The 14255-nt window shown below is 35.9% G+C and overlaps 4 protein-coding genes and 1 non-coding gene across 6 annotated transcripts; 4 read left to right on the forward strand and 1 right to left on the reverse strand.

The window, feature by feature from the left end:
• LOC104708910 (dol-P-Glc:Glc(2)Man(9)GlcNAc(2)-PP-Dol alpha-1,2-glucosyltransferase) lies at positions 1-2639 on the forward strand. Of its 2 annotated transcripts, none has more exons than XR_015564459.1 (8): positions 1-326; positions 456-544; positions 663-999; positions 1090-1351; positions 1448-1585; positions 1707-1870; positions 1957-2099; positions 2198-2639. XR_015564459.1 is itself a non-coding variant. In XM_010425566.3 (8 exons), the coding sequence occupies exons 1-8, from the start codon at positions 237-239 to the stop codon at positions 2461-2463; spliced, it is 1530 nt and encodes a 509-aa protein (XP_010423868.2). In that variant the 5' UTR covers positions 1-236; the 3' UTR covers positions 2464-2639. The 2 variants fall into 2 exon arrangements, 1 of the variants encoding a protein (XP_010423868.2); XM_010425566.3 differs by having other exon boundaries at positions 1666-1870.
• Positions 2640-3580: 941 nt separating this feature from the next.
• Positions 3581-6452, reverse strand: LOC104708911 (putative protein phosphatase 2C 66). Its single transcript, XM_087460481.1, has 4 exons — positions 4617-6452; positions 4423-4536; positions 4002-4266; positions 3581-3896 (listed from the first exon to the last, which is right to left on the reverse strand). The coding sequence occupies exons 1-4, from the start codon at positions 6189-6191 to the stop codon at positions 3781-3783; spliced, it is 2070 nt and encodes a 689-aa protein (XP_087316607.1). The 5' UTR covers positions 6192-6452; the 3' UTR covers positions 3581-3780.
• A 2434-nt stretch (positions 6453-8886) lies between these two features.
• LOC104708913 (uncharacterized) lies at positions 8887-12589 on the forward strand. Its single transcript, XM_087463023.1, has 5 exons — positions 8887-9069; positions 9368-9612; positions 9826-9911; positions 9998-11615; positions 11709-12589. The coding sequence occupies exons 2-5, from the start codon at positions 9456-9458 to the stop codon at positions 12302-12304; spliced, it is 2457 nt and encodes an 818-aa protein (XP_087319149.1). The 5' UTR covers positions 8887-9069; positions 9368-9455; the 3' UTR covers positions 12305-12589.
• On the forward strand, positions 12576-12648 carry TRNAK-CUU (transfer RNA lysine (anticodon CUU)). Its single transcript has one exon. It is a non-coding gene; the product is annotated as a tRNA-Lys (tRNA).
• A 934-nt stretch (positions 12649-13582) lies between these two features.
• LOC104708915 (metallothionein-like protein 2B) lies at positions 13583-14240 on the forward strand. The gene is made up of 2 exons (XM_010425571.3): positions 13583-13743; positions 13862-14240. Exons 1-2 carry the CDS (start codon positions 13679-13681, stop codon positions 14028-14030), a joined length of 234 nt encoding a protein of 77 aa, XP_010423873.1. The 5' UTR covers positions 13583-13678; the 3' UTR covers positions 14031-14240.
• The last annotated feature ends 15 nt before the right edge of the window (positions 14241-14255 follow it).

A 14255-nucleotide genomic window follows, 5' to 3' on the forward strand; every position in this document is an offset into this window, starting at 1 on the left:
ACATCTGACTTGGGCTTTTAGTAAAAGCCCAATATTGAAACATTGACTTCGATTTGACTCCTCCTCCCGAGTTTTTTCACCGACGAAACCTCACCGTCTTCTTCAGCTCACTTAATACCTTTTCCGGGAAAATTCGATTTCCGTTATGGATGATTCGTTAGGGCACGAAAACCCATGATTGATCCGCGAATTATTTGGATCTGATTGATTATTTTTTCTGGGAATTAGTGGAAACTATGGGGAAATTAGCCGTTGCAGCTATAACGAGCTTATGGGTGATTCCGATGTCGATCATCGTCAATCATATTGTTCCTGAACCCTACATGGTAACAAAAAAAAGAATCCCCTTTTTTAGAATTTGGGTTCTTCGATTTAATCTGTGATTGAGAACTCTCTCTCTCTCTCTCTCTCTCTCTCTCTCTCTCTCTCTCTGATTTGTTTTTGATTACTTGCAGGACGAGATATTCCATGTGCCTCAAGCTCAGCAGTACTGTAATGGGAATTTTAGAAGCTGGGATCCAATGATCACTACCCCACCTGGATTGTAATACTCTCTTCTTCTTGAATCATCACCTTCTTATATAAATTCTCAAGTAGTGTCACCTTTAAAGTCTGGATTTTTTTTTTAATTGTGTTTTGATTTGGGAATTTTGATATTGCAGGTACTATCTTTCACTAGTACATGTTGCTAATTTGTTTCCAGGGATGTTGTTGATGAAAAATACTACGCAGTCCTTTGCAGAAGCTTGTTCTACGTCTGTCCTACGGTCTACAAATGCTGTTTTTGCAGTGTTGTGTGGAGTTCTAGTGTATGAGATAATCAGATTCTTGGGGCCCAATCTCAGTGATAGAAAAGTAACTTTTATGGCGGTAGTTATGTCGTTTTACCCTCTCCATTGGTTCTTCACTTTCCTCTACTATACAGATGTTGCGTCATTAACCGCAGTTCTTGCCATGTACCTCGCTTGTTTGAAGAAAAGATATATGCTCAGTGCATTGGTAAGTAATTTGAAGCAAATTGGTATTGACTCTGTTAGATCTTAGAGTTACTAGTATGTAGGCGAATTTATTACGGGTTTGTTCTTGCAGTTTGGCACTTTAGCAGTTTTTATCCGACAAACAAATGTAGTCTGGATGCTTTTCGTTGCTTGCTCAGGTGTTATAGACTTCACTCTTGACTCGACGAGGCAGAAAGAGAAAGAAATAGTAAATCAAGATTTGCATCAGGCGAGTGATAGGAAAGGAGCAACTCTGAGATCAAATCTTAGAAAAAGAAAACCTGATAGCAGTTCAGACGCTTCAGACCGTTTTAACCATGGTAAAACTGTTTCTTTTGCAAAGGATACTTCAGGTACGCTGGTTTACATGTTTTATTTATAGTTTGGAAAAGTTATAGCTAAGCATAAATGTTCCTCATCTCTTACATAATAGAAGGTTAAAAATGCAGGCCTACTCTATGATACTTATGCTGTAATCTCATCATCTTGGAATATGAAATGGAGGCTTTTGCTCAAATTTAGCCCTTTTATCGTCGTTGTGGTACTGTTTGGTATTTTTATCCTGTGGAATGGTGGTATAGTCCTCGGTATGTCAATTCAGTTTACATATTTCGTTGAAATGGAACTTTATGAGTCTCTTTACTGATCCAACACCTCAAATTCACAGGTGCAAAAGAGGCTCATGTAGTTTCACTGCATTTTGCGCAGATAATGTATTTTAGTCTCGTTTCTGCTCTGTTCACTGCTCCCCTACACTTCTCAGTAGTTCAACTGAGAATTATGTTTCAAAAGATCCATAGAACTTGGCCTGTAAGCCTGCTACTTAGTCTTGTAGCTCTAATAGCCGGATTTGCCTCTGTACACTTTTTCAGGTTCGGTTTCTTGACTCCTCTCAAAACGCCTTAAGCTCTTCTACTACAAACTCTCATTCTCTTTGTTTTCTGAAAATTATTTGTAGCTTGGCTCATCCATATCTTCTCGCCGATAATCGCCATTATCCCTTCTATCTATGGAGAAAGATTATCAACTTTCATTGGTCAATGAAGTACCTGTTAGTCCCGGTTTACGTCTATTCTTGGTTCTCAATCCTAACTCTATTAGGTATGTTAAAACCGTTTCTTGTAGTATAATGTGATTCTTTACTTTTCCCGCTATTTTTTTGCATTGTGAACCTGACTTATTTGTCCTCAACTCTATAGCGAAAACTCGAAGGCAGATATGGGTATTGGTCTATTTCTTAGCTACGTGCGCTGTTCTTGCTCCTACGCCATTGATCGAGTTCAGATATTACACCATTCCGTTTTACCTCTTCATGCTTCACTCCTGTGTCAAAAACAGCGGCTTGGCCTCTTGGCTTCTCATCGGAACTATTTTTGTTTCTGTTAATGTGTTTACAATGGCAATGTTCTTGTTTAGACCGTTTAAGTGGAGCCATGAGGATGGTGTCCAGAGGTTTATATGGTGAGTTCATTATGTTGTTATTATATAAACATCAGTTTAAGGTTTCTTTTGGTAAAACCGATTACAACAGTTCCGCATTGTCTGGCTATAGTTTTATTTTGGTTCTTCTATACTGTATAGCCACATGGCAAAAACAACATATGTAACGGTAAAGTATGTAATAGTCATCGAATTAGGAAAGTGGTTGGTTAATGTGAGAATTTAGGCGAGTCAATGTGGAAGAGAATTTCCAAAGTCATGGGAACGAAGTCTTTTGAGATCTGTTTATGAATAGATTACACCGGAATATTAGGAACTCGAATGTCTTTTGATCCAGTCCTAATGTTTTAGTAGTTTTACCAAACTTGGAAAAACAGGAGAAATATATTTTGAAATTAAGTAAGCTAAGTAGTTAACTCTGTTCTGTTCGGATTATTTTCATTATTTAAAGAAATAATTTTTAGACAGTTATATAAATTTGCAGGTCGACGACATTGATGATAATCGCAATAATCCTTTATATAACCGTGACTGATGAAAAAAAAAAAAAGTGAATCTGATAACATTTCAAGTCGAATTTGAAGTGACAAATATTTGGAATGGAAAAGTAACATTTTGTAATTTCCACAAAGAAAAAAACAACAAAAAGTGTCGTTTGTGAAAGTAAAAGAAGATTGACTGGAAAGTCTAGAGGAAAAAAAAATGAAGATTCAAATCTGTGAGTAAAAATGGATAAGTTGATAAAATATTATGTCAAACGAGAGTTTTTATCTAACCATTGACATGTTGTCTCCAAAACGCGTCTTTCGACTTTTTCAGATTGAAACAAATGACAACCATTAGAGGTTAGAAACTTAGAATTTACAGGCTTTTAAAATAGTTTGAATCTTATAATAAAGTGTCTGAGGAATATATAAATTGAATATTAAACAAATGACAACCATTGATATGTGGAAGTACTTTCTGAAAAGGACTTGCAATTTTTGTTCGATGTGTAATATCGTGGGTTGGCTCAAAATTAACTACAGAGTATGCCTCTTTTCAAATAATATTGACATTAAGATCTTCTACATTTTTAACGTGGTAGAAACTAATAAATGGATTTGATATACATACAAAAATACAATGAGTAAAACTCCAAATAACCCAAAAAGCAAAAGGTATGAAAATATATATGCCAGTTTGGTGTATTTTTACTAAACTATATTATAGGTAACATAGATACAACATATGAAAAAATTATGAGAATAAAAACTTTAAATCGGAAAAAAAAAATCAAGCCGAGTTATTGTAATTAGTTCTTCAATATATTCAAATTCATGAATAAAAACAACAATAATATTCACATTGATGATCTCCATATTCTTCCTTCAAGTGAGATCACTATCACAGAGACATCATCGTGATACCTCCGACGATCTCCTTGTGGTATCTCCAACAATTCATGAAAATCCATACCTAAAATGAAACAAAAAAAACAAAAAAAGATAAGAATTCAACAATTAATATTCAGAAGTTTGGCTTTTTTTTTATGTGAGGAAAATATATATTTTATTTTCTTACCAAACTTGTTGGCAGCACGAAGGAGGACTTCTTGGATTAAGTGTTGAGCTGGATCGCCTTCAGGAAAAGCAGATATGAAAGATTCAACCTCGAAGATGGCTTCTTGGTTTGAGAAATATTCATACAATCCATCAGAAGAGAGGATTAGGAATTTGTCACGTGACGTTAGCTTGTGGTGACACAGTGATGGAGAACATGTAATGTATGGTGATGTCCCAATGTAGTCTATCCTGAACATCTCTAAAAGTGCATCGTTCCATTTAGGCTGTGCGGGAAAAGAATTGAAGAACAATTAGATTAGACGACTATATACGTTTTGGTACGACATGAGTAACATGGGATCTACGTTAATACATAGTATGAGTTGAAAACACATGAAATTTAACGTTTACAATCTTGAGTGATCTTAGTACAATAGTACCTGTTTGAGAAATCCAGCTCCAAATGCACGAGTGACCTTAAGGTAACCTTTAACTCTATCATTCTCTACCGCACAATCATCTTCAGGATGTTCCCTCTTGATTCTTCTCACTTCCTGTCCTCATAAACACAAAACCCCATCAGTTTCTCTCATTTCAATTAACACAAATAACACAATGATTGTTTGTTAATTACCTCTTCAATTCTTGTGCTATGTTCCATGTTAAGCTGTAGAGGAACCAAAGTATTACGCATGGCTCCATTCGTCAAAATTTCACGATCTTCTAATGAACTATCTTCCTTAATTCTCTCCAACTCCTTTTGCCTTTTTTTCCCGGTGGCTAAATTAGGTTTCCGGCCTAAAACCGCTCGACTATCCCCGACATTCATCACGTAAACATCTTCTCCTTTCATCAATGTCACGAGAACACAAGATCCCATCAATGCCAATTCCGGATTCTCTTGGACCATTTGATCAGCTAGCTCTAGGTACGCATCTTCAGTTTTCCTCAGCGCTTGTAAAAGAGCTTTAAGAACATCTTTATGGTTTGTCGTCGTCGAGTTTGATCCTTTCTGATCACATTTGTTATCAGGTTTGGTCTTGTTGTTTGACTTATTCTCCCATTCACATCTCCATTTCACACTCTTCTCTTGGTTTCTTGCACCGGAAGCAACTACATCATCACTGTTCACTTCAGGACAATTCTCTTTGCCCGAATCGGAATCTTCCTCATCGGAACATTTTCCCATCCGGGTCTCGCCGTTTTCACCAAAAGACCTAACCTTTTCGTCCTTCCGAAGTAACCCATCAAGCTCCTTTTGCACGGCGGTGTATAGATTGTTGAGGAGATAATCCGGCGCATCTGGACCACTGAACCCGTCGTAGATTCCGACAAAGACCCATCCGTTGTCTTCAGATACAACCACGTGTACACGATCCTCCCCTGCTTTCCCCTGAGCCCATTCAACATCCAAAACAGAGTCAGTACTCTGTTTTCCATCTTCTTCTTTAACTTCTTCTTCAAGATCAGATTTAGGGTTTTCGTGACTTCTTGAGGAACTGATCACATGTTCATGATGATGATGATGATCGGACTCTGATGAATCAGAACCGTTGATCGGCTCGATCACACTCTTCTTCAAGCGAGGTTTATTGTTGGAGATTAGACTCGTGAATAGTGTTTTGAATGTTACAAAGCTCTTCTTCGATTTGTGTTTTTTCGTTGAAGCTTTTCTTCTCACCTTCTTCGGCTTCTCTTTCTCATTCTCAGTCTTCTTAGTGGGCTCGATCGGACCCGAATACAGCCCGCTTTCGATCGGACCCGATAAGAACCGTCGCTCAAACGGAGCTGACCCGTGACCCGTTTCGTTGACAATCGGACCCGATTGCCACGTGGCGCCACGCGGCACAGGCTGGAGAGGGAGAGATGCGAAACTACCGGAGCTCTCGAACGCGGAGGCGGAGACGGCGGAGCTGTACTGACAATCTGAATCAGAAGACAAAGCTCCGGAGAGCGCCGTTGAAGGGTTTGCGCTGACAGATGCGCCGGAGATTGAACGGAAGGTGGTAGTGGTTTCAAGAATAGGTTCTGATCGGAGAGGAATCTCCGGCGAAGGAGAAGGTAATACTACACCGGTGAGATCCGGTCGTATGTAGCAGAAAGAGTGGCCAAGACCGTCGTGAACAAGAGACACGTCGTACCGTCGGGAAATTTCTCCGGCGACGGTTCCTGTACAGCAACCGGTCAAAGTGGTGACTCCATTCCCCATAAGTTAGAAGAAGATTTAAGAGATTAGAAATCTGAAACGATGTCGTTTTTCTCTAGCCACTTGAATTGGCGTCGTTCATAAAGAGGAGATGGTGTGAAATAGAGTTTGGTTAAATTTATGTTGGGAAGTTGGAACCAAATGAAGAAGATGAAGAAGAGACAGAGTCACGTCATAGGTTATAGAGAGAGAGAAAGAGAAGAGTTGACTTTGAGAAGTTTATTTTTATTCTTTGGGATTGGTTTATTTTTTATTCTAATGGTTAGTGGAATTAGTAAAATTATTAGTATATTATAAAAATTCTTTTAGCTTTTCTATATTAAATAAATACGAATCTAAATCGATTAGTTTGATTATAGTTGAGATTTTATTTTTGTGTTTGATACATCTTTGTTTCTTTTTCAGTTTTGGTTCAGATTTTTTTGTAAAATGAAATCCAAATTGAAAAGAATTGTGTGTTTTTAAGGGTTGGAACATCTTTAATTTTCATTCAAACCCAAGATGAGAAATTCAAAGCCTGTATGGTAACATTCTGATTCGGGAATCGGGAATGCTCTATCCGATTTGGTTTGACTAAACCAACGTGCAATATTAAAGAAAGAAAAAATAATTTTAATGTATATAAAAGCCATTTTTCTATTTTTTTGAAAGATGTTTTGTGTACGAAGGAGTTGACTTTGTGAGGAAGAGTGTGGTGGTTTTGTAAGATAGATTAGAAAAAAAAAAAAGAGTTATTAAAGTAGTAATGGCAAATAGTCAAATGACTTGATAATGTGTTGAACCCAAAAAAAATACAATTTTGGAAAGGAAAATGGAAAATACGTTACCCTCCATATTTTACGAAAAAAAACAAGTTTTCGTTTCTTTCTGAATGATGTAAATAAATTTAAAAATAAACTTACATCTTGAATTACACCCACACTTACATCTTTGCGAAGAAAAAGATCCATAAATCCATTACAGAAGAAGTTACATGCAAACTGTAATATATTGCGACGGATTTGAAATTGAAATTTGTCGCAAATAATAAATCACAGAATTTGTTGAATTTTTTAGTTACATTGATCGATGGCGGTTACTGACAAATTAATATAAGGAAAAAAGATGGCTAACTACACGAAGTATAGGAGAATATATAGTAACACATACCAAATATACTATTGTATTCTCAACTACACGATATATATATATATATTATATGGCTACATGCATGAACTATATGACGTTATGTGGTCAACACTATAAACATACAATCTGGTACACTGGTCGACTGACTCCGGCGAAGACCGACGTTGACTCCGCTGTTGACAAAAAAAATGTATTAATTTTTTTTCTATTAAAAATCAAAAATAAGAAATATTATATGTAAACATTTTTGTTTTTCATGATTAAAAAATATATTCAGTTCAATATCTAAATATTTTTATATATCTCTAACTTATTCATTCTTATAATTAGTTAATTTTTATTTTTAAAGCTAAAGTAATGATTAATTATAAATCTTTGATAATAAGATTATTTAAATACTACAAAATCATAAAATCAAATTCAACTACTTTCATTATAAAAATAATATGCAAAAGATTGAGTATATGACTCTTTACTTTATAGTTTGCATAGTAAATGTTGTATAAAATTTTAGATACTTTTACTATAAAATTTGCATACTCTTAATAACATGTATACAACAACAAAATAAATTCACAATATTTACTTCTAATATATAAAAGATAAACATACAAAAAATTGATTTTAGCTAAACAATATAGAGGGTATGTTTGCAAAAGGGTACAAAATAAGAATATTTTTGCAAATACCTTTATATTACATCATGAAAATAATTATCAATGATTTTTATTTAACTATTAGTTTATGTTTTAAAAATAAAAATTAACTAATTATAAGAATGAATACTTTAGATATATATAAAAATATTAATATATTGAATTGAATATGTTTTTTATAATGAAAAACTATTAATGATTTAATATAAATTTAAAAAAAAAAATTAGAATACAATTTTTTTAGTCAATGCCGGAGTCAACGTCGGTCTTCGCCGGAGTCAATCGACCGGTGTACCGGATTGTATGTCTATGGTGTTGACCACATAACGCCATATAGTTCATGCATGTGGCCATGTAATACATATATTTCGTGTAATTGAAGATACAATAGTATACTTGGTATGTGTGACCATGTATTCTTCTATACTTCGTGTAGTTAGCCAACTTTTTTTTTTAATATAATACCAGTTTCACATTTACCGAAGGAAAAACAAATACAAGTAACTCATATTACGATTTACGAATAGAACATCTAGCAAAAACAATTGTTAACGTACATATAATGTTTTTGACCAAACAAAAAAAAACGTACATATAATGTGATTCTATAAATTATACGCTTGAAGAAGATTTATTCGGTTGTAGAAAACAAAAGAAGGTCTTGCAAAAGCTATTTTTGAGTTTAAAATTAAAGTCCCTTCGCTACTTTTATACACTGATGTATTTTATTAAAACAGGAGAATAATAATTGTGAGATAATGAGATTCATAAACTAAGCAAAATCAGTAGCTACTGAAAAAGGGCCATGAACTCTTAATGGGCTATATGAAGTATTGGCCACATATTATCTGATTGGGCCATGAGTATTACCTTCTTTTCCTTTTCGTATATAATAAAGAATAAATAAAAAAATCAGCGAAACGGCAAAATTCTAAAAAAAAAGTTCATGTTACGCACGGCTTGGTGGGTGGTTCTTCTTCAGCTTTTCTCCTTTTCTCTTTCCCCTCTCTGTCTACCCCGCCATGGCTACGGCGACCAAGAAGAACATGATGCTCCATACAACAATTCCAGAAACATGTCACCACCTCCTCCACTAGGTAACCCACATTTAACTCCGTTTCCTTCCTGTGTTTTGAATTTTACGTTACGCCCGTTTTGTTTTGGGTTTTGGGATCATACGTTTCTGTTCTTTGATTTTAACTACGGAACGAATTCAGATCGGTTATTATACATATTATGCATTACCCTAATCGGTTATTAACAACAACATTTACAATCTGGGTAATGTAAACGTTGATCTATAAGTCAATACAAATATCTCACCTTAAAGGCTCATACTTTTTGGAAACGCTTGTTCTGTTTTTCCTTACAATTTTTTTTTATTTTTTTGTGCAGGAGATCGAATGTGTCGCTTGTGTTTTGATTTCAGGTTTGATAAACTTATAGCTTGAGTGAGTTTTTTACTTTTCTTTACAAATCACCAATGGGGAAGAACTTGCGTCACAAAGTAACTTGCTCCCCAATCCAAAACCACCCTGGATTCATGTGGGGACTTTTTGACATTCTTAAACATAACCATTGGCGTTACATCAAGAAACGCCTTCCTCACAAACGACCCATTTGCAGAAGAAATCCTCCTGGTAATTAAACATTACTTGGCTCCCACTTTTAGAATGTTTTGGTTAGGTTGGATTTCTTGAAACGAACTTTTGCTAATGCCATGGTTCTGTTTGATGTTCCCAGCTCCTCTGTATATATGTTCAGCTTTCATAATCTCATGAGCATAATCATATTTCCAAAACTGTTTATATCTTCTGTCACATTTTTACATGTTTACTATGTTCTGATTTCAGGAACAAAAAACGAAGTAAACAACACAATACCATCACCAGATGGTATTCCCCTAGCCAAGAGCAAGGTGGAAGATAAAACAGATAATGTAAGTTGATCCAAACTGACATATGCACTTAATTCATAAAGGCAGATTCTTAATTATTAACTGGCCATCCGTTTCAATTCCTTCAGGAATCTGGGCAAACACCAAAGAAGCCTAGTTCTTCAGTAAAGTCCAAAGAGTCTAACTCAGGGGAGAAAGCAAAAAAGAAGCATACTTCAGAGGAGAAGTCCAAGAAACTTAATTCAGAAGAGAGGTCTAGGAAAACACATTCTGAAATCAAAAGGTCTGTGAAAGCTTTGATCAAGGCACTTGTAATAGAGGACAAGTCCAAGAGGAAAGGTCGTCATCACAGAAGCTCCACTTATCCTGTCCAGTCAAATCCAAAAGAGAAGGAATCATTGAGTGAGGTTGCTCCTTCAGATAAGACTTCATCATCAAACAGCGATGATCGTAACCGAATCTTTAACAAGTCGGTTGGCATTTCACCCGCGATTGGCTCCTTGAACCCGCTTTATCTCATGTCTGAGGAATCAAGCAACGGTGACAGTGAAGATTTTAGGGTAGAGAACAACATTACAGTTGATGATACTACTGATGGAAGTAAATCAGATTTTGATGAAAAAGATTCCAAGAATAAGGAGAAAAGCAACGAGGATGAAGCTAATTGGTTTGATCCAAAGATGAGTAACACCAAGGACTTCTCAGAGAATGAGGATGATACATCACCTAGACGTTCAAAAGCATGTCTTGATGCTCTCAATCTGATACACATGAATAGAAACTTCTTGTTAAAAGTATTGCAGGATCCAGGTTCTCCTTTAGCCCGGCATTTCCAAAGCCAACAGTCTTTTAGCTCCAAAACAATGAGTAAAGCTGGATCCTTTCCTATTCATGGTAGCAACAGAGAGGATCATAATAATGGGTTTGACTTGGTGGGAGACATTGATAAAAAACCAACATCTCCTTCCATTGCTGCAGAACACAGAGCTGATGAAGATACATCTGGTTCTGGTTATGCAAGGAAGCGAGGAAAGAACCAAGTGGTGATCAAACGTTTCAAGGACCTAAGGCAGAAGATAAAGCATGTGATTAACGAGAACAAGAACGAGAAACACCGTATCACTATGGATGCTGTGTTAGACAAAGTACCTCGAAATTATGGTTTTTCGAAAGATTTGAGACACGACATTTTCTCACACTTGAGAGGAAGCTCTGCGACTAAGAACAACAACAAAGCAGAAGGACCGAAACTGAAGCAAATAACAAGAGCTTCGTCGTTGTGTGGATCACTCGACAGATACCTTCAACTGTATGAATCTAGCTTCCAAAGAGATGGGAAGAACAGTAATAACAATTCAGAGAAATCAAAGGTGGAGTCTGAGGAATCAGCGTTGCCTTCTAAGAGAACTCCTAAATTCTTGGGAAGGATACTTTCGTTACCTGAAATGAAATCTTACTCTTTGAAGATTGATGACCTTCCTGTCCAACCTATCGAGGAAGAACAAGATGGCTTGGAAAACTTTTCAGAGATCTCAGAACATCACTCTGAGTCTTCAGAACACGAAGAAACACTTGAACAAACACTGGATGCTTCTGAGGATTCACCCATTGACGCAGAAAAGATTACTTCAATGATCGAGACAGAACAAAACAGAGAAATCTCTATGCTTGACGCTGAATCTGAAACGAGATCCTTAAAAGAATCATCAGAAGAAAGCACTGATAATGTTTTCGACATCTCTCGAGGTATGTACTGTATATATTATTAACATTCAATCATTACTCCATAACAAAGTTTTTTTTTCGGTGAAATTGACAAAGTTTGTTTTTTGTGTACAGAGCAAGATCCAGATACAGAGAGAGTCTCAATAAGCAAACAATTAGACGAAGTCCTCAACATAGATGCACAAGATAAATTAAAGTTCAACTATGTAAGAGACATTCTCGAGATCTCCGGTTTCAATGCACCAGAGTCTCTCTCAATGTGGCAGTTAGATTACCAGCCGCTAGATCCATTAGTGTACGAAGAAGTAACAACGACAACAGGATGTATGTTCCAAGATCCAGAATGTTCGAGAAACGAAGAAGAAGGTGGTAACTGCAACCACTTGCTTCTCTTCGATCTTATCAACGAGGTCCTAATCGAAATCTACGAAAGGTCTTACCATTACTGTCCCAAACCATTATCGTCCCTATGCAAGATACATCCAATGCCGGTGGGGTATAGCGTTTTGAAAGAAGTTTGGGTTAGAATAAGCTGTTACTTGAGGTACAAGCCACACGACGAACAAGAATCGTTTGATAAAGTTATGAGTAGGGATTTGTCGAGAGATGATGGATGGATGGATTTGCAGTTCGAGAGTGAATGTGTTGGGATTGAAGTTGAAGATTTGATCTTCGAGGAGCTTCTAGAAGAATTGCTTGTATCAGTTTAAGAGGCATTTCAAGAATCATTTCTTGATTTTGGATTTTTTTTTTTGCTTGGAGTTTAAGGTACATAAACGAGAAAAAAATGGTGTTTGTATGAATTATTATTGTTGTTGTTTTGTGATAAAACTGTGTAGGGGAAATCATGTCTTAACATGAGTGAGGATTAAAAAAAAAACAACAGAACAATTTTGCAAGTTAGGTATATTGTATTGTATTCAAACATAGTGTGCAATATACTATGTATAAATAAAGCGTTTGTGCGAGATGTAAATAAAAGCCCGTCTAGCTCAGTTGGTAGAGCGCAAGGCTCTTAACCTTGTGGTCGTGGGTTCGAGCCCCACGGTGGGCGCTTATTTTTTTCAAGCAATTTTGGAATTCGTAGGAAAAGAATCTTGCAAGTGTTCATTTTAACTCTTGGCAACGTGTAAACCCCGAAACTACTACATTTAATCAGTTTTGTGTGTCTTGACGTAAGTTCTCAATCACGAGAAAAGAAAAGAAAAACACAATCCTTTCATATTAGATATAGATACTCTTTTGCTTTTTATAGAACAAGACTTATCGACACACTGCATGATTCCCATATGGATGGTTCTCCTGTTTTCAGCATTACTTTTTTGTAAATTGGAGACGTACGTGTGGTAAGAAAGGAGAGATTCGATTCTGAATACCCACATAGAACGGACAAGGTTGATCATAGACCCACTTTTAACATTGAGACCCCATCTTCAAGTTGAATCATCATCTTTTTTTGTGTACTCTCACTTCACCTTTTTACAAAAGTCATTGACGCCAAACTTTGGAACACTACTTTACTTTAGCAACATCTTGTTTTGTTTTTCTCCGAATTGGATAAACCAAAGTGATATATGTCTCTAAAATCGAAACTAATCTCATATGTTGATCAATGAGAGAATTAATGGAGTATGATTAATTAATAGAAAAAAAAATTGACTGACAAGAAAGAGGTGTTAATTGTTTAGGAAATAAATTTTGCACTAAATTTATAATTTTCCTAATTTTAAAAGCAGTTAAAAGTCAAAGATTTTGTTAGATTTTCATGTAAACATAAAACACCTTTAATTTTTAACTTCTCCATTCTCAAAAATTATTTTTTTCTTCTGTTTTTATTGGAAAAGGGGTAAACTGAAACTATTGTTATTACTTTGAGGAACGATTATTTAGGAAGGTGATAAGAGTGGAGTACGATCGTCGACACGTGGACGGTCAATAAAATTCTGATATTGCCTATAAATAAGGAAGCTCTTCCGTTCATAAGTTTCATTCACTGATTGTTTTTGTAATTGAGCTCTTAAATTATAAATCATCTTTTCATAAAATTTTCTGAGATCTCTTCAAGAATTTTCTAGAGAAACATCATGTCTTGCTGTGGAGGAAACTGTGGTTGCGGATCTGCCTGCAAGTGCGGCAATGGTTGCGGAGGGTAATTTTTATTATCTTCTTCAAATCCCTAATCCTTGGTTTAGATCATAACACAATTTTAATTATGGTTAATTTGACATAAAATCTCTGTTTTTTTTTGTTTTTTGGGATTTGTATAGTTGCAAAATGTACCCAGACTTGGAGAACACCACCACCGAGACACTTGTCCTCGGCGTTGCTCCAGCTATGAGCTCTCAGCACGAGGCTTCCGGCGAGACTTTCGTCGCCGAGAATGATGCCTGCAAGTGCGGATCTGACTGCAAGTGCAACCCTTGCACCTGCAAATGAACAACTCCATATAAACCCTAAATAACCCTAATGTTATGTTAGGTGTTTGCTTTATATGTAATAAATTGGCTGACTTCGCTGGTAGTTTTACCGGGGGACGTTGGTCTTCTTTCTTCTTCTGTGTGTTTTTATGGTTTGGTGGTCATTGAGATATCTCTGTATGTTATGTCAATGTAACTTTTATAAACCAAAATTATTATGGGTTTTGTATTTGTGTCTTTGGAT

This window comes from Camelina sativa, chromosome 8 (assembly GCF_030686135.1).
Source record: "Camelina sativa cultivar CO46 ecotype springtype chromosome 8, ASM3068613v1".
Classification (NCBI taxonomy): domain Eukaryota; kingdom Viridiplantae; phylum Streptophyta; class Magnoliopsida; order Brassicales; family Brassicaceae; genus Camelina; species Camelina sativa.